Source organism: Nothobranchius furzeri, chromosome 10, assembly GCF_043380555.1.
Source record: "Nothobranchius furzeri strain GRZ-AD chromosome 10, NfurGRZ-RIMD1, whole genome shotgun sequence".
Taxonomy (NCBI): domain Eukaryota; kingdom Metazoa; phylum Chordata; class Actinopteri; order Cyprinodontiformes; family Nothobranchiidae; genus Nothobranchius; species Nothobranchius furzeri.
The window spans coordinates 56898732-56917294 of record NC_091750.1 but is presented as its reverse complement, the minus strand read 5'-3'; the positions used below and the strand labels follow the sequence as shown (position 1 = coordinate 56917294).

At 42.9% G+C, this 18563-nt stretch overlaps 2 protein-coding genes and 1 long non-coding RNA gene across 3 annotated transcripts; 2 read left to right on the top strand and 1 right to left on the bottom strand.

Annotated features, from left to right (window-relative positions):
* The first annotated feature begins 404 nt into the window (after positions 1–404).
* LOC139072107 (uncharacterized) lies at positions 405–8424 on the top strand. Its single transcript, XR_011521714.1, has 4 exons — positions 405–500; positions 3945–4034; positions 4217–4267; positions 8294–8424. It is a non-coding gene; the product is annotated as an uncharacterized lncRNA (long non-coding RNA).
* On the top strand, positions 756–2363 carry LOC107386773 (ankyrin repeat domain-containing protein SOWAHA). The gene has a single exon (XM_015961384.3). The coding sequence runs from the start codon at positions 864–866 to the stop codon at positions 2211–2213; it is 1350 nt and encodes a 449-aa protein (XP_015816870.3). The 5' UTR covers positions 756–863; the 3' UTR covers positions 2214–2363.
* Positions 7999–17699, bottom strand: shroom1 (shroom family member 1). The gene is made up of 8 exons (XM_015961382.3): positions 14980–17699; positions 14698–14881; positions 14237–14289; positions 13477–14097; positions 12791–13294; positions 12279–12387; positions 11382–11654; positions 7999–8482 (listed from the first exon to the last, which is right to left on the bottom strand). Exons 1-8 carry the CDS (start codon positions 17553–17555, stop codon positions 8228–8230), a joined length of 4575 nt encoding a protein of 1524 aa, XP_015816868.3. The 5' UTR covers positions 17556–17699; the 3' UTR covers positions 7999–8227.
* Positions 17700–18563: the final 864 nt, after the last annotated feature.

The window sequence follows — 18563 nt, the reverse complement described above, 5'->3', positions numbered from 1 at the left end:
AAGCTCAGGGAGGCAACTAGCTAGCAAGGCGACAAGATAGTTCCCTGTTACTTCGCTTAATCTTTGTTCTTCCGCTCAACCGAGGCTTTGTACGGTGCAGTTTTACCAGAAAATTTAAATTAAAACTTTAAAATCTCTTTGTTTTTTTACTACAGGAGACAACTAATAACTAACCAAACAGAAAACAAATGCTTTAAAGTAAGCAAAAGACAAAATAAAGGTCTTCTGATCCATGCGCGTGCGCACTAAATTAAGCACCAATCAGCCTACTCATTTTTAAATAGCTGATGGTTTTTTCTTTTTGTGTGTGTGTGTGTGTGAGAGAATTGTTTGACGTCACGAGTAGCAGCTAAACGCCCACTGTGAAGTTATGAAAATATATCTTGACTCTAGTTTTCATCTTTGTTTCAACATGGCCAGTTCCTGTCAGAGAATGAAGTTAGAGATATCAGCTATCATTCTGTCTATCGGGCACTGTTAGGCACTATATTACTATAGTGGTAAGTTTATGGCCATTTTCACAGCTTTTATTCTGTTTTATCAGTAAATAAAAAAGCTACATTTACGTAAGTTTTGCGCAGGGACAGCTAACCCCAACAACGAGCTTTAAGAAAGCTTTTATTTTGAATAAGACACTACAGGTTATGCGGACTTAAATTAGATCAATATCATTAGGAATGATTACTTCCTGCTTCTTTTTTCCCCCTTTATGTAAATTATTTGCATATATTATTCAAATTGCATCTACGTCTGCACACACTGGGAAAAAACACTCCTACAGGTAAGGAGAGCAGTGAGTTCAGGTGTCTGTGTGCGAGTGGACACGGCTGTTGAGCACAGACAGGTTAACTTCTGTTGCATTCATGGCTTTTACTCAAGATTCCATTGTTTCTTTGCTGGTTGCGGAGGGAGGCAAAGTGAAGAAATCCGAGCTGATGGGGAAGTTTAGAGCTGTCGTGGACTCCGTGGATCCCGCGGAGAGAGAACGCAACAGGGAGCTCTTCAAGACTTTTGTCAACAACGTCGCATTTGTGAAAGAAGTCGACGGATTCCGGTATGTTGTCCTCAAGAAAACGTATCAGCACTTGCTTGGAGGTGAGCAGACTGCGGATGTGGAAAAGACTGAAAATGAGGAAGAGGTAGGTGAGCAGCAGCGCCCACCTGAGCGGCACGCAGAGGCTGAAAAGTCCGAGGATGCGGCTGGGTCCGTGAAGGGAGCACATGAGGCTGTCAAAGAAGAGGTAAATGACCCTGGGAAATCACCATCCCTCATACAGCTGGCTCTGCAGAGGAGCAGATCTGATATCAGGTCCAAAAAGATGCTGAATTTTGACATCAACAAGGGTGAAAGAGATGCAGCCCCTCTGCAGAGCAAACCCTTTGCCTTGCCTCTTAGAGTGCCACCGAGTGTCACCAGGGTCGAGATCCACAAGCTGAAGGAACAACCAAAAGAACCTCCTGAGGTCTCAAAATCAGAGGCCTTCAAGAACAAGAGGAGGCCGTCTTCAGCTGAGACCGGCAGGGTGGTGAAGAAGTCTCCAGAAGAGCCCAAGTACATCAGGTCGTCCTGCGTGTATTCCCTGGAGCAAGCTGAGCACGAGTGGCTGGTGAAGTGTGCTGCAGGACTCTGGAACCAGGTGTACGGCCTGCTGCTGAGCGACTGCCATCTGGTCCAGAAGAAAGACTTCATGTCTGGGTTCACGGTTCTTCACTGGGTGGCTAAATGTGGCAACAGCCAAATGCTCACGAGGATCATCGACACATCCAGGCAAAAAGGAGTCAATGTTGATGTCAACCCAAAATCCCACGGTGGGTACACTCCTCTGCACATCGCTGCGTTGCATGACCAGGAGTGCATCATGACCATGCTGGTGGCGGAGTACCGGGCCAACACCAGCATACGGGACAACTGTGGGAAGAAGGCCTACCACTATCTGCCTAAAGGCATCTCCCCGATTGTTAAGGAGATGATGGGAGAACCCAAAGTCCAGCACGTCCACCCCTCTCAGGATAGGGTCGTTCTCCACAAAGAGGAGCTGGACACCATCTCAGATGCGTCTAAGGGCCTGCATTCAATAAGCCGCCTCTTTCCGCCAACCATCATGGGCAACAAGAAGAGGAAGTCGGGGCTTTACTCTCTGAACGAGGGCAGCGAGGAGCAAGAACACAGCAGCTTCAGACACAGAACCGTATCTGATGCGTCAACGTGCTGACTCAACTTTTTTCTGACATTCTGCTGGTTTTGCTTTTAGAATTGTCATGTTCTTGTTGGTTTCTGCCTTGCCGATAAAATATAAAAATACCAGGAATGTTTGCTTTTGCTTTGAGAATAATACACAAGTTGTCTTTGAAACAGTAAGGGGGAAAAGATGTCCACGGATGGAAGCTGAATCATTCAGACATGCAACCCTTCACTGGCTCGAAGCTTGTTTTGAAATCCATTTTCTTTCTGAAGAAGAAATTACTGAGATCAAGACCTGTCTTGTTTTTTTCTGAAAGGAGATACAGACCTGGAGTCTTTAGAGGGAATCCGACTCTTTTGTAAATTAAGAAATCAAAATCTGTTGAGAGTTTCTTTCATACGGACTTTAAGGGAAACCTCAGTAAAGACGGTACAAAGTGTCCCAATAACGACGACATGCAGGTGTTCTGTAAATCATTTACACACCTCCGTGCCAAGATTCCTCATATATGTGGTGAATTCCTTCGCTGGCTTGTTGAAACAGCTGTGACTCAGCAGCAGACTGGGATTAGGCATGTTCACGTGTGTGTGTGTGTGTGTGTGTGTGTGTGTGTGTGTGTGTGTGTGTGTGTGTGTGTGTGTGTGTGTGTGTGTGTGTGTGACATCATCGGCTCCTTCCAGCTCAGAAACACAAAGTCAAAACCTAAAAGAACAAAGTTGTGCCTTTTGTGTTCAGCGTCTCGCTGCTTGTTGTTCCTTTGCCCTCTGTTGGTTTTGCTTCTTCCTTGTGCCTGAGAGAGAACTGAGGGATGCACCATCATGTCAGGGCGATGTGTCATCTCCCAGCCTGAAGGTTTTGGTTACGTAAATGTTCTTCTGACGCTGCTGCGAGGAGAAAAGGTTGGCACGAGGTCAGGAATAAGAAGTGGTGGAAAGAAGCACCAGAGCATAAAATCTCTGCACAAATTGATGGAAATAGAAGATGGGAAATGTTTGTTTTTCTTTATTTTGCCGGACTGCATGCATGCAACCTTTTTGTCTTCAACGCCCAAAACTGATAATAAAATTTACTAAATTTATAAATTTGACTTTGTTATCTCTCTACAGAGGGGGATTAGGGACACTGAAAAGAAAAAAATTCTGACTTTTTTTTTCTCTGAATTCTGACTTTATCTCAGATTACTGACTTGAATCCTAATCTTAGAATTCTGATATTTATCGTAGATTTCTGACGTTAATCTCAGATACATTTCTGGCTTGAATCTTAATCTTAGATTTCTGACATTAATCTCAGATTTCTGACTTTATTCTCAGATCACTGACTTTAATCTCAGATTTCTGACTTGAATCCTAATCTTAGAATTCTGACATTTATCTTAAATTTCTGACTTTAATCTCAGATTTCTGACTTGAATCTTGCTCTTAGATTTCTGAGTTTTATCTCAAATTTCTAACCTCAGGTTTTTGATTTAAATTTATTCTTAGAATTCTGACTTTAATCTCAAATTTTGACTTTAATCTCAGATATCTGACCTTTTGTTCTTATTTCTGACTTGAATCTCAGAATTCTGACTTTAATCTTGTAATTCTGATTTAATTCTGACTTTAATTTCAGAATTATTGTTTCTACTCAGATTTCTGGCTTTTCTCAGAAGTCAGACTTTTCTGTGACCCTTTTTCCTCTTCCCTATCTTCCTGACTGGGTTGAGTTATAAATAGTAAGGGTTGGTTGCTGACTGAAGGTGTGTTGACATTTTTGCAGGTGGAGGGTTCAGAGTTCATTTTGAAATCTGCCAGCATCAACAGCAGCAGCTCTGTGATCTTCAGGAACCATCCTACTGTAAAATCTCTGGTGAAGTTGCTGCTTAAAGCGGCTCCCTGCTTTGTTGTGTACTCTTTACACATTCCTGCTATTGACGCCTGTCTGTCTGGCTTCTGTTGAGGAAAATCACTCATCTTGCATCTCTACTGCTTTTTTTACACTCCCATTGTAATTGTCAATACACTTTTTGATTTGCTTTTATCTTTTAGTAGATATTTACTGCGGCTAGAAAACCAAGAGAGGAAGGAAAGAAACAAGAGAAGGTATGGATTAACACTGACTGCAGAAATTAATTGTGTGAACAGTGAAATCTGATCACTGACCGGGCCAGGAGAGGGCTTGGCTAGCTTCTTGGAGGCCATTAAAACCACAAAATGTTATGCAAAAATGTTTAATCTTAGATTTCTTTTCAGATCTACTTTATGTGGCTATATAATCAAAATGCTCAAGTATCTGGATAAAATATCTCTTTATTCGCATATATCCAGACTTTATTCAGATATTTTAGCCTTCTGAAAAGTAGAAATATCACCTATAATAAAAATTAACTAAAACCAATGAACAGAATCTGTTAATTAGACAATACCCAGAAAAAGGCCAGGAACAAGAGCTGAGAGGTGCGTCATCCTGGAGTTTAGGGACGTGTTTGTGTATGAATGATTGACAGAGTTGAGCAGCTTAAAGCACAAAAATGAACAAAGAAAACGACTCAAGTCCAAAGAAAAGTTGTGAGAACCTTTTTTTTCCTCCAGTTACTATTTTTTTGCCTCCTTTGTAAGAAGCTCCAACAGACACAAGAGAACACTAAATGTCTGGATTACTGACGACCAGGGACCGGTTTAGGACTGAAGAAGTTCCAGGGCTTAGCACAAATGATTGTTGTTGCTTTTTTTTTTTAGCTTGTGCAAATGATTGGTGCTTTTTTTAAAGACAAAGTTCACAGAGAAATCATTTTTTACTTTTTATTTTTTGGAATGATCAGTCACTCCTAGATTAAAGGCACACTTGGCAGTTTTGCTTGTTTTTAGCACCCTCTAGTGCCTGTTATCAATTCCCTGTGGTAAAACTGAAAACAAAACCTCTCCTCGCTGTGTGTTTGTCATTTTTAACACCTTGATCTAACAGTTCAAACATTTCCCAGCCTTCCTCAATGTCTACAGGACAGCTTCATCTCTAAATTAGACAAATCATCTGTGCTCGTGATATAAAACATGCAGGAAATGTGCTGGAACCCGATTGCAGCGCCATGTATGTCAGCTCAATTATTTCCAAGTCCCCAAAGAGTGGCCTGCCAGTCTGAAGTTGCAAATGTGATACTCTGGCCAGAGGGCGGTAGGGGCTGGGTGGCCTTTTATTGATATTGTAAAGGGTCATTTTAATACATACCGACTCAAGAAAATGATTTAAAATATGAAAAAGTTGTCTAGCATGGTTTTTAACATGCAGGCAAAACATGAAAATAATTCCTGCATTAGCATCTGATGGGAGGGGGGAGGGGGGAGGTGTTTTGCAGCCGCTATTCAGAGATGTGTCTCAACAATTTAAGCTAACAAAATAAAACCTAGAGATTTAAATATTACCACTTCAGATCCTCTAACATATCTGTGTTCAGATGACCAAAAAACAAACATCTCAAAGATAACGGTGTTTAGCATAAAGCTTCCAGATCTGTTTGAAATAGCTAACAAGCTGTGAGACAACCATGCTCTTCAGAACCGGTCGCCTGTTCATTACAGAGAAATCTACAATTATACACAGCTGGAGCAATGAAGGTCAGTCTTTTCATGCATGCATCAGAGGGTCAGACTGTGGCAGGCTGCATACAGGCCACTTTATACAACAGCTGCTTCTGGTAGATGTCAGTACTGCTGGTACGTCCAAGCGTTTTTTTTTCCCCTCTCAAAGGAAAAATTCAGATTCCGAGCTAAATCAGAAAACATCTGGGGTTTGAGCCCAAGAAGCCACCCCCTAAACCCACCCCTGTTGGGTTGGAAGTTTAATCATCTGCAGAAACACTGACGACTGCAGCTGTGGGGCATGTCGGTGATGGCCAGCAGCAAAGCGGTTTTACGGTCACGTCCTCTTAAATGTAAACAGAACTAATGCAAAGATGAAGTATTTTATATGATACACGGATGACCCAACCTTCACCTCTGATTGAAAGGTCATTCCCGCTCAGAGCAATATACTTTTATTTTTTGCCAGCTCAGGACACACAATTAGACAGAAATACACAACCTTTATTTGTCCAATGTTCCACCTTTGTGAAATACATTATGGTGGATATTCTTGTCTCATTTTGCTTTTAAGTTAATAATCAGCTGCATCACTTTAAATACTTCTTAAGGCATCTGCTCATTTGGAAAATATGAATTTAATATTTTATATTGAGTGTTGCTGCCCTCCCCAAAACATTTAATTAAAACAAAAAAAAATCTTTAAAATGGTTAAGCATATTTTTATTTCATGTTTGTAACCTTATGATCATCTTTAATACTAATGATGAAAATAATCTTGAGAAAAATGAAGTTATAAGTGTAATTTACTCATCTGCCTGTAGAGGGCAGATGCGAGCTTTAATTGGTAAAGTGAGTCTTCCTGTGAAGCCAGAAAAAAAAATATTATCCAAAATTTTCACAAACCTTATCCTTTGTTTCGTTATTAAAGCAAAAAAGATATGAAACAAATTTAGAAATAACACAAAAGCTTAATTAGCTAAATTAGTTTCTTTCTGTACCTAGAATCAAAAATAAAGATATAAAGAGAATAAAGTCCAGCAGATTGTCCAGTGAAAGCTTAATTTATTCACATTACAAACATCGTGGAGCCTTAAACTGCAAACAGACACAAACCAGCAAAACTCCAGAGGAAATAAAGCAGAAAACAAGGATTTTGAACCATTTGCCCTCATTAGAGGCAACTGGGGTTGAAGTGTCTCTTCCCATTGGCTGTAACACAAGTACCCTGCATGCTTCAACCTCGCTAGTGTGCGAAATACAATCTCCTTTAGTATTGTTCTGTGTGATGCCCCATTGCGGTGTCATTTCCCGCACTTTCTCCACCATACGGGATTTTTTGCATAATTTAGGAAATTCCAGCCAGCCTGCAGAAAACAACGAGAGTCCTTCCAGCCCTTCAGCCCTGCATCGGCACAAAAAGACCAAAATAAGCAAACGTTCGTTCAGCAAGAGAAGAAGGACGGCGTCCACAGAGAAATGTTGTTGATGGAGGTGGAGGAAAAACACAAAAGTATATTTTTAATAATCTCACACAACACAAACGATCCCCTCCTGGTTAAAGGGGAAGTCGATAAACTATAAAAGCATTATAATTACTAAAAATAAAAGTTATTTGTGATTCAAGTGTGTTTAACACAACAGGTGTGTTTAAATGTGTCTAAATGGGTCCAGGCTGTGGAGGTAAGACAGCTTGAAACGAGTTTAAAACACCTGACATAAAGACTTTATTTTAATAAAAATAAAAGTCTTTCAAGTATTACATGTCAATTCTGCAACAGCTAAAGAGGGAATGACTGTTACCGATAATCTGGTCGAGTGAAAAGCAGATTCAGCAAGACGTCGTCTAAAAGTTGTGATTTTGTAGAATCAGCTGGAGAATAAAGAACAGCCTTTTATCTTGTTTCCTGTTGTACCATAAAATACATTCTTACTAAAACTAATGACAAAATAAAAGAGAAAAATGGAAATGTTGAAGCGGATGGAGTAAGGCTTAGAAATGTGCATTTGTGTGACTGTAGAAAGTGCTTTTTTTTTTGGTTTTTAGTGCCTTAATCTGAAAAACATTTGAAAATAAGACCATTAAAAAAACCACTACATCTACAACACACCCCACCCTCCGCCAGGCCACTGCTCGGACACAATCTTAAAGCTTATAGAAGGTTTCCACGGGCGCAGGGCTGCAGGGCTAACGTCTCCCTGAAAAATGAAGGACAGGGACTGATTTCTGCACAGCAGCTCCAAGATAAAATGTCGACAATGCCAAGGCACACAAAGGAAGCTCACTTCTATTCAAAGGAAAATGTAAAGTTTTATGACAACTTTTAATGCACGTAGTTTGGACGGTGTTGTGGAGGAAAATGTTCTCAGAGGTCTTATCCAACAGCTATGTTCGTGAGTGGAGAGCAGGTTTCTGCAGGTCCCTCCTTTAGAGAGCCACAGGTGATTCTCCTTCCACTCAAGTCAAAGAAAGTTTTGTTCCTTCTTTCACAGATTTAGACAGTTGGAAAGAGCCTCCAGCTGCTCCTCGCCTAACTTCTGCTTCTCCTCCAGGTCCTTCTGCCGGATGAGGAGCGAGGCCTTGGTCTGGACAAAGTGTCGGTAGTCCTGCAGCTGCTCAGCTGACAGCTGGCGAGACAGGAAAGTGGAGACCAGGTTCTCTCTGCGGTCCAGGTTATCCTTCAGATCTTTGGCGTCCTCCCTCTGTTTGCACAGCAGACGGTGGCGACTGTCCAGAGATTCCTGCAGAGGCAGAGAGCAAAAGAGGCCACTATAGCTCATATGGTGATACAATGATTGTTTAAATGAAAAGACAAAACAAATCCTAAGTGTTTTTCTTATTCAGACAGAAAATTGAGGTCACATTTGATAACAGAAAGCTGTGAAAGCCACAGGACGGGGCGCTGCAGTGTGTCCTTAAGTCAACAGAGGGCAGGGCAGACGCAAATGTCATCGAAACTGGGCTGAGGTTTCGGTGAGTCAGTGTAAACAGCAGCGTCGCTCATAACAGCGAGATCATAAATGATCCTGTAGCAAGCCCTCTGCATGCAGCATGCACAGCCACGGGTGAAAAATGTCGTATTTCCATGCAAACTTAGGATGATGCTGATGACACTGACATCCTATCAAACTCTCAGGATGCTAAAACACTTAAATTCATGAATAATTAAAAGGAAGTCATAAAAATGACGCGATGGTATCCACTAATGAGACACATTATAATAATACATGAATAAAGCACATGTCAGTGCATTCAACTCTTCATGAAAATTACTCATTTGCTGTAATCCCCCCCCCCCCCCGCCCGCCAGATGACTTTTTGTTAAATACATGTTTCATTAATTTCTTCTTATTTTTTAATCCTTGCATATGTGTTACAAAGTATTATGCACCCATTAAACAAGTTAAACTGCAATAAATCAAAAGTTTCCTCTAAATGTCTAATAAAGTATTGAACACAAACCCAGACAAGCCATTAAAGGCAGATTAACAGCGTTTCTTGCATTCCACTCGCTTAGAAACCTTGACTCCATTCAAAGCTGCCCTTCAACTCCTCCCTAACGGTGTGTTTGCTGTAAGTAAACAGAAGCAGAGCACAGCCAACGCCATGTGCTTCAGCGCTCGTGGTCAGCGTTGTGGAGAAGGGTTGAATCGTGACATCTGTGGGGTTATCTAACATAGCGTGTCCTCAGGAGAACCCACGCTTTCACTCACACATTAGTGTCTATGTGTAAACAGCATCAGGGGGAAAGGCGTAGAAAAGGATGATAACTGACTTGAGCACGTGCTAGTGAGTGAGGAGGAAATAGGTCATTCTAATCACAACGGATTTCACTGCTTCAGGTGAATTAACGTCCTAATCAGATGAAACATTCAGCTCTTTTCCCTTCGATTAATGTATTTTTTATGTGAATGTCAAATTTTGACCAGACTGCCACAGGTGCTGGTCATAAAATTAGAATATTTAAGACAAAGTTGATTTGTTTCAGTAATTCCACTCATAAAGTGAAACTTGTATATTAGAACCTTGGTTTGGAAGAATTGACCTTGGACCAACACCAGCAGATGACACGACACCCCAAACCATCACTGAATGTGGAAACTACTCTGGACCTCAATCAATGTGGAATCTCTGCCTCTCCTTTCTTACTCCAGACTCTGGGACCTTGATGTCCAAAGGAAATGCAAAACGTATCAGAGAACATAACTTTGGACCACTCAGCAGCGTTCCAGGCCTGTTTGGTCTTTACCCCAGGTGAGACGCTCCTGAAGCTCTCTTGTTCAAGAGCGGCTTGACACAAGCAATATGACAGCTGAAACCATGTCTTGCTTACATCTGTGTGTGGTGATTCTTGAGGCACTGACTCTAGCTGCACTCCACTCTTTGTGAATCTCCCTTACATTTTTGAATGGGTTTCATTTCATAATCCTCTCCAGGGTGCTGCTATCCCTATTGCTTGTACACTTTGTTTCTACCACATCTTGTCCTTCCCTTTGCCTCTCTATTAAAGCTCTTGGACACAGAGCTCTGTGAACAGTCAGCCTCTTTAGCAATGACCTGTTTCGACTTGCCCTCCTTGTGCAAGGTGTCAATGATTGTCTTTTGGACAACTGTCAGGTCAGCAGCCTTCCCCATGATTGTGTGGCCTACAGAACTAGACCAACAGACCATCTAAAGGCTTTTGAGTTAAATAGCTGACTACAACTAACAGGCGTCTTCGATATTGAACCTTTTCACAATTTTCTAATATTCTGAAATACTGAATTTGGGATTTTCATTAGTTGTTATGCTCATCAACATTTGAAATTAATCAGTCTGTGTAAAGAATGAATCTAGGGTACAAGTTTTACTTTTTGAATGGAATTCCTAAAATAAATCAACTTTGTCATGATAGTCTAATTTTATGACCAGCACCTGTACAGTTTACGTAACAAAGCCTAAATAGTCCATGTTTTTGTGCAGTGATGGGATAAACAAAAACAGAGATGACCCAAAATACAAATAGGCCGAGGGGCAAATGTCTAGTGAACGACTAAAGGTTAAATTTAGATTTCTATCCACCATCAGCTTATTTAAAGAGGAGGTTCACTGAGAAACCATTTTTTAATTTGTTATTTCCTGCATTAGCTGCTAATAGAAAATACACGGGGAAACTGCATTCATAGGCTCGCCCATCTTGGCCAGCAACAGAGGAAGGCGGAGTTGATTTAGCATCAGAGTGAGCAAAGCACACCTCGGCTAACAGTTAACGTTAGCAACTCCACACCACAGCAGAACTCCAAGCTTGTATTATTTGTGGAGATAAAACATTGAGGAGCAAACTGAGTCTGTGGTAGTCGCGTTGCTGTTAGCCAATCAGTGATGAGATGTCAGATTATTATAAATAATAAGATTCCAAATCCTGTCATTTTTTTTGCCTCCAACTCCTCCAACTAACTTCTACTTCCTGAAACCGGAACACCAGAACTTTTTTCCCCAAAGACTGACTCACAAGTCATTCAGAGAGACCACTAACTTTTTTAACTGAAAAAAAGAGTGAACGAGAGCTTTAAAGTATTCACAATCTGAACAAAATGACTCTTGAACCCAGACGTTCCCAGCTGCTGACGATGGAAGAAACAAAATTATCTGGTACCCCACCTTCTCCTCGGCATCTGTGTGCTGGTCCACAATACACAGAGCGTTCTGCACCCTGGCCAGCCGTGCAGAGAGGCACAGCAGCAGGTTGACCACCCTCTCCAGATCTCCGATGAACAGGCTGTACCTCTCCAGCTCCACTGGCTGACATCGCTCACGCACCAGCTGCTTCAACGCCTCCCCGCGGGTCGCGTTCTCCTCCAGCTCCCTCTGCAGGGCGCCACGAGATTCCTCCAACGACTGCAGACGCTCTTTGATGTAAGAAACTAACAAATGCTGTAAACGATGGACAGAAATGTTACAATATGATTAAATCAATGCCAAAAAATGTCTGTTATCATTTTAAACTACAACCGAGTCTATGTTAAAAGCTTTTTTCATGTTTTAGTGGATCCTGGTAGAAGATCAGGAGACATTAGGTGGGTTTGTTGCTATGGCAAACATTAGATAGGCTGAAAATGCTGATAAGAGGCAGACAGTACATCATGAGTCTTCTTAACACAGGATCCGGATGGCATCAATATAAAAATAATCTGAAAATCTTGTTTTTTGCCCGTTTGGTTTATGGCTTCTTTTACTTTCTCATATTGAGATGATTTTACAGTTTTTCTTTTAAACGATTTAAAAAACATCAACAATTTCCGTCACAAGCTGGTTCATTAGATGCAAAAATACTGAAAAATAATCAAATAATTATTTGGCCATATTTTTTTACATAAGCAAAAACAAATCTGTTGCTTCTGTTAGTTAAATCAAAGGCCAGTTAATGAAATAATATTTTGTTATTTTGTATGCTCCACTGTTTTGACTGTGGAATGACATGTTTTTAAACTTATTTATAATGATTTTTTTCCCAGTAATCCCATATTTTGCAGCAAAATATGTGTAAATGATTTTTACCTTCTTCTTAACAAGGTCAGCCTTGCTTTGCTGGTCTGCACACTGAGAAGCCTGGCTGTCAGAAGCAGGAGGACAAGAAGGTGGTTCAGGTCCTTCAGCCGTTTCAGTGCTACAGACCAAAAAAAAAAAAGTTTTTATCAGCACGACTCTCCACGTTTCTCAGTCACAACATAAACATCTCGCGTCTTCTATTGGTTCTGTGAAGCGGCCTCTGGGGGTGTCTGAATATTACAAAACACAAGTGCACTCTCTTTGAGTATCTGATTACCAAACAGGCATCCCAGAGTCTTCAGCGGTAATCAAATCAGCAGGTGTGTCTGAGCGAGTGGTGTAACAAAATGTCATACAACCCTGGTGGAATTCAGCTCTGGAGCCATTAGAAACCCAGATCAAGTTTCATGGAAGCACGTTATCCCAGCGAGCCTCGTTAACTTGAACTGGTCTGACCTCTCTACTCCATCGTCTCTAGAATAGTTTAAAATGTGATGAGAAAAATAAACAACTAAATTCACCTTTCTACGTCTCCTTTCTGCTCCTGCTTCTTTTTGTAGTGCTCCTCCATCAGTAGCGTGTCCTCTGACAGCAGCTGCTCCATCAGCATCAGCGCCGTCTTACGACTGGCCAGAGGGAAGAGGACCCTGGCCAACGACTGGTCAGCTTTGACCACTGCGCCAACAAGCTCCTCCCACTTTGGTTTCTCCACGGGCTTTTCTAGGCTCTCCGTCTCTCCCTCTGGTGTTCTCCTGTTCTCCTTCTCCTCCTTTTCTCCCTGAGTGTCAGCTTCTGTTTCCGGATCCCTCTGCTCCTCCGTCCGCTGACCGGCGTCCGCCTCAGATACGGACGTGCAGGGAGACACAGAGCTTTCACTGACTTTCTCTTTAGTCTCGTCTTCTGGTGGAAGAATCCACAGTGCAGGATCTGTGGTGACCCCGCAGCTCAGAGAGACCTCGTGTTTGGGGTCGCTGCCGAGCTCATCCACAGACTGCTCGCTCTCTGGTCCAGATGAAGCTCTAGATCTAATAGGAAGAATTATTTTGAACTATTTGAGTGATTCTTTATCTTTAGCAAAACCACAAATACCTTTTACAATGACTTTAATATGTGAGAAAAATAAAATTTTGTCCTAAATGAAGACTTTTCATATCTGGGAAGTTAAATTGGCCTCACAGAAACAAAGAACTACACAGTCAGCTCTTACCTGGAGCAAGATGTGCTTTCACTGAGATGCTTTGTTCGACTGGGTGTGGATGAGGTGGATTTCATCTCCCTTTCATTTATATTTTGGCCCCTTGGGGAAGGTGGATTAGAAAGACTCTCACTGGGTGACCTTTCAGACCTGAATTCATCTGCGATGGCTACGTGAGATCCAAGAGAAGCAGAGCAAACTCTGGCCCGGGAAGAGGATGTGGAGGTTGGAGAGCTGGACCGACTGGAACTCCTTTCTCCTTTTGTTCCTTCCTGACCAAGCTCAGAGCTCTGTTTCAGCAAGGGGTTTCTCTGGATTTGGTTTTGGACGTGTCCCTGAGTGTTTTTCTGACCAACAACCTCTGGTTCTTTGTCCTTCTGATTTTCTCTCTGCTGGAATTTTCTTTCCTCAGCAACGTTCGAAGCACTTCTTTCTTGTCTTTCCAATCCCAAGGACCAATTTCTGGCCAGGTTATCCAGCTCCTCAGAGCTTTTACTCATTGCTTCTACTTTAGCTGGCTTTGACGCTCCGAGTTCCTCCATGGACTTTCCTCTCTGTGCTACCTTTCGCGCGCGCTGCTGCCCCTCTGGGATTTGCTTCACTGAAGATTTCTCAGCTTCATTCTTGAGAAAACTGAAAAACAAATGGTGAAGTGTTGTTTAATGGACCGGGGGGGCGTTGACGTGTCAAGAGCCACGGTGAATTAAGCTGAGATGTATGGTGTGTGTCATGGTGCTGTCATCACTGGCATAAAAACACTGGTGACACATACCCTTCAGTCTCCATGGTTTTAACTGGCAGAAGATTCTCCTCATAGTCAAGTGTCTGCAGAACCAAAACAAGCAATGAAAAATTAACACGTAAGGTCTTTTTTTATTCTTTTGATCAGTGGTGCCCCAAAGGGGTAGCCACGGGGGGCCTTGGTCACAACTGAAAAATTGTTGGTCACCCCACTGGCCCCCCTGGAGAAGACCACCCCTAACCCCATTAATAAATCACATTCATGTTAACATAAAGCATGCATTCATCTTCCTCAATCAAGACATTAATGTTTACGCCAATAAAAATGTGGATATTTGTCAAGCCAGGAGAAGACAAATTAAACTATTTTAAATTTCTAAAAACAATAACATCTTAAACAATAATTGAAATCACTTTTGTAAAATGTGACTGTCATCTGATATATTTGTGTTTCTCAAAGTTGAGGTGAATGTGTTGGATGTACATTAGTACCTGAAATGCATGCGGTGAGGATGTGGATCGGTTTCTGCAGAAACTAGTTGGTTCTCGCTGGTCCAAAAGACTCTCTGCTGAGGCAGACTTTCCCTGAGATGGACCTTTACTCACCCTCATCTTGGATGAACCGTGCTGGCCAGGATACTGACCTGAGCAGGACTGGGCTGAGAACTGGGCATACCTGTTTTGGGAAAGTTGAAACAATTAAAACCGGTGATTTTACCCAGTTTAGTACAAAAACAGAAGCAGAAAGTCTATGTTTGATCCTCTCCACTGTACCTGATAGAGCTGCTGGAGGAATCCAGGATGCGGCCAGCAGAAAGAGGTCTGTGGTGCTTCTTCTTCATACCTTTGCCGTCATGATTCCCTGATACAGCACGAGGACCCCATTCGAATGGTTTCTCCCCAAGAGAGTGCCTCTGTCTGGATGGAGCTGGTAACTGCAGCACCGGCTGCTGGGACTCGGCCACTTTCTGACCTGTCTTACGCTCCATGTAGTCCACCAGGGCCTTGTGTTGAAGATGCTTTAGGTTTGTCTTTGAAGCACTTGAAACCGACTGAGCACGTCCCCTCATCTCAAATATCTTCCTTCGCGCTGCCACCAGTCCTTGCTGCTCATTCCCATCTCCCTCACACTCAGCTCCGAACAAACAGTCGCCTTCGTTGCTGAAGGAGCGGCAGGCCACGTGTACAGGTCCACTGCCAAGCTGGTTAAGTTTTTCAGGCTCGGAGAAGCACATCTTTTTCTGGTCCGCTGTCAGCCTCTTCCTTCCTCCAATGCGAGCCACCTGGGGCTGTGCCACATTTGCCGGCCTCCCATTTTCCCTCTCAGTTGCTCTATTATTCTCCCAGGGTTCTTCCTTAATGCTGCCCTTCTCTGTCTCCTCAGATGCAACAGAAGGAGTGAGTGTGGCTTTGGAAGACTCGGAGTCCTGTGATGGAGAGAAAGTGTGAATCCCTGTCGGCCTGCACTCAGAATTTTGCTTCATGGAATGAAGCAGCAGGTCCCTCCTTTTAAACGACGTCTCCCTAAGGACTTTACACTGGGCATCCTTCAGCTTCTCCTTGTAGTACTTCTTAAACGAATCATCTAAAGTGTTACAAGCCACAGATGTAGCATCTCTAGCAGTCTTGCAAGTGTCACCTGGTGCAGGTCTCTCAACATCACTTACTGCGATGTCTCCTCGGTCTGCTTTGCTTAGAGCCACTTCGTTGCCTTTTATAAGGCCGGTCCTGCTGGCCCCAGTGAGGTGGTACAGAAGTGGTGTTGTTTCTTTGTTTATCCTCTCACTGGCAACCTCCCCCAATGGCTGTTGCTTCTCTCTTTGTGCATGATCCTCTCTCTTGTTGTAGCTGGGGTGTTCACTGATGGGCTTCTTTCTATCAGTGGCTAAATGTGGTGGGCAGCTTTTGTCAGGTCCACAGTAGAATATAGGGTTGTTGGCAGAGTGGCGGCCAATCTCACCAATGTGCGTCATGTCGATTTCTTCTAACTTGTCAAAACTTTGAAAAGACGGATTCATAATGTGGGGTGGCCTGTGATTCTCCTGGTCCTGGCTCTTGGAGGTCAGGTCCTTTCCCTGAGCTGCAGGAACGAAAACGTGCCCGTCATCCTGAATCGTACCACCGGAGCAGTGAGAACTAAACAAATTATCCATTGTGCTGTGACATCTCTCTTTATCTCTGTGACGGTGTGTCTCTAACATAGTAGATGCCTCCCTTTCAGCCTCAAAGTCACTCGTGGGTGCAGATGTTGTCCCGGAACCAGATTCGGACAGTTTACAAACACCTGTGACAAAGTAGAACTGCCCTTTATGCTGAATGCTGCTGCTGATAAAACTCTGACTGGAGCTCCATGGGCTACCAGCTCGGGCTGACTCTGAACAGAGACAGTCATAAGCAGAAAAGGCTCTTTTGCGCCCACTTTCAAAATGGCAGCTAGATTTTCCATGATGGTCGCAGTTGCACCCAGCACTCTCTGATGGCTGTCTGGGCGTCAGGTGCTCAGACTGAGTTGTGGGAGGCGAGTGGCTCAGGATGCTTGCTGACCTCTGCTGTTCAGGGGCAACATTTTCATCACTGATTAAAAGCTGTTTTGCGTTGACTCTGCCCTGTTCGTGACGCTGGATGTGCATTCGGTAACTTGGTAGATAGTGTAACTGTGGCTGTTCAGAGCCCCTCCACACGGAGTACACCGAGTCAGATTTGACTCTGTCTAACTTCGAGCTAGCTGTCTCAGATTCCAGATTATGCAGACTCCAGGAAGGAAGACGACTGTAGGGTTTAGGCTGCAGGGGATGAAATTCAGTACCGTGGTGGTGAGTCCTGCTGTTCTCCAAGTTTTTAGTAGCTATAAAACTATCGAGGCGAGTTGGGACTGGAGGGGGTTGGGAGGGACTCTGAACACTTTGGGATCGAGTCCTTGAACGCACCTCGTCTTTAGAGTGTGCCTTGTTATTGGTGTGGTGGCGCTCATTACCGTTGTGTCTGTAGTTGTTATTAGAATATTGCTGGGGGATGGCTTCAACTGAGCAATAAAGCTGATCCATGGCCTTTGAGTCGGACGGCAGAAGCTGGGTCGGATGGTAGTATGATTTTACATGTTTAAGGTCAGCATAGTGGCTGAAGGAACTGGATTGTAAGTCATCATGGGTAAAGGGAGAGGGGTAATCTGGAGCGGTGGACCCACCAGAGAAGGAGCTGTAAGCGGAGTCTCCCTTGCCGTGTTGGTGGTGGGTAAGATGGTCGGCGATGCTGCTACTGGACTTGTCTGGTGAAAGCCGGCTGACAGGCAGGCACAGAGGATGCAGGTCCACGTTGCTCATTCTCTCAAAATGAAAGGTGTAGGAATCCATGAAGGAGTGGAAAACAGCAGGAAAGGAAGCGCAGAGTTTGTAAAAACTGTGTCTGCGTCTGTGCAGTGATGCATGTGTCCTCCTTCTGGGTAAAACTTGGTAGCTATCACCAGGATGCCTGAGACACTTGTCCCAGAATTAGGTCACTTTCTGGACCCTCTTAAAGCCTCTTGGAACAGCCAGCTCCTGGTGGAGAGGACACAAACACAGCACACTTACAATCCTCTCTCAGATAAACAAAATATGGGTTATCCAATTCCCCAACTGTGACTGGAAAAATGATCAGACATACCGCGGTGATAATTTGATAAAAACATTAATATTTGGTGAGACTCTCAGCCTGACACTCACGTGAACTTCCCTAGTTTCACTTTCTCGTTTTTACATCCTTCACAGGTGATCTTATTTTTAGTTGAAGAGTGCCAGAAGAAAATAATTCTCCAGTACTTAAAAAAAATGCTTTCCTTCAACATTTTTAGGCCATATTTCACAATGGAGCGGTTTATCTCCACCAAAGACGACCCCACACATTCCTGAATAACGTTTCCCTTTTATTTTGCAGAAGGATGAGGAGCAGACAGGCTGGAGCTAAAAACTGATTAAAATTCAATCAAGTTCATGTTGCATCATCTCTATTTGCAAATCCAAAGCTCTCAGAATTTCTAAAACAGGTCGTTTGAATCAAAATGTTAATTTTAGGACTGTCACTATGAACCTTTAGTAATCAAGTACTTTTCTGAAGATCTAATAATGAATAAAAAACCAGGAGAAACAGTTTCAGTCTAAAACATTCAATCAAAACATTTCTTATAGCTGCACCTAAACATAATGTGTCATTTTTTTGTGTTTCAGTGTTCAAATGGTTTCCAGCAGCTCTGTTTTATTGGGCAGCACCATTATCCACCTGCTGAAGGAGGTTGTTTGGTTTTGCATCAATAAGCCCTCTTATTAAGAGCTTAAAGATCGGCAGTGCACGTTGCAAAACACATGAAAAAATGTCAGGAATTT

Excerpts from the sequence above, each read along its gene's own strand:
- shroom1 (XM_015961382.3), bottom strand. The coding sequence starts at position 17,555 with ATGGATTCCTACACCTTTCATTTTGAGAGAATGAGCAACGTGGACCTG. Across the intron at positions 12,388-12,790 it reads CAGAAAGGAGACGTAGAAAG|CACTGAAACGGCTGAAGGAC; the intron begins GTGAATTTAGTT and ends TTTGGTCTGTAG. Across the intron at positions 11,655-12,278 it reads CTGACCTTGTTAAGAAGAAG|CATTTGTTAGTTTCTTACAT; the intron begins GTAAAAATCATT and ends CATCGTTTACAG.
- LOC107386773 (XM_015961384.3), top strand. The coding sequence starts at position 864 with ATGGCTTTTACTCAAGATTCCATTGTTTCTTTGCTGGTTGCGGAGGGA.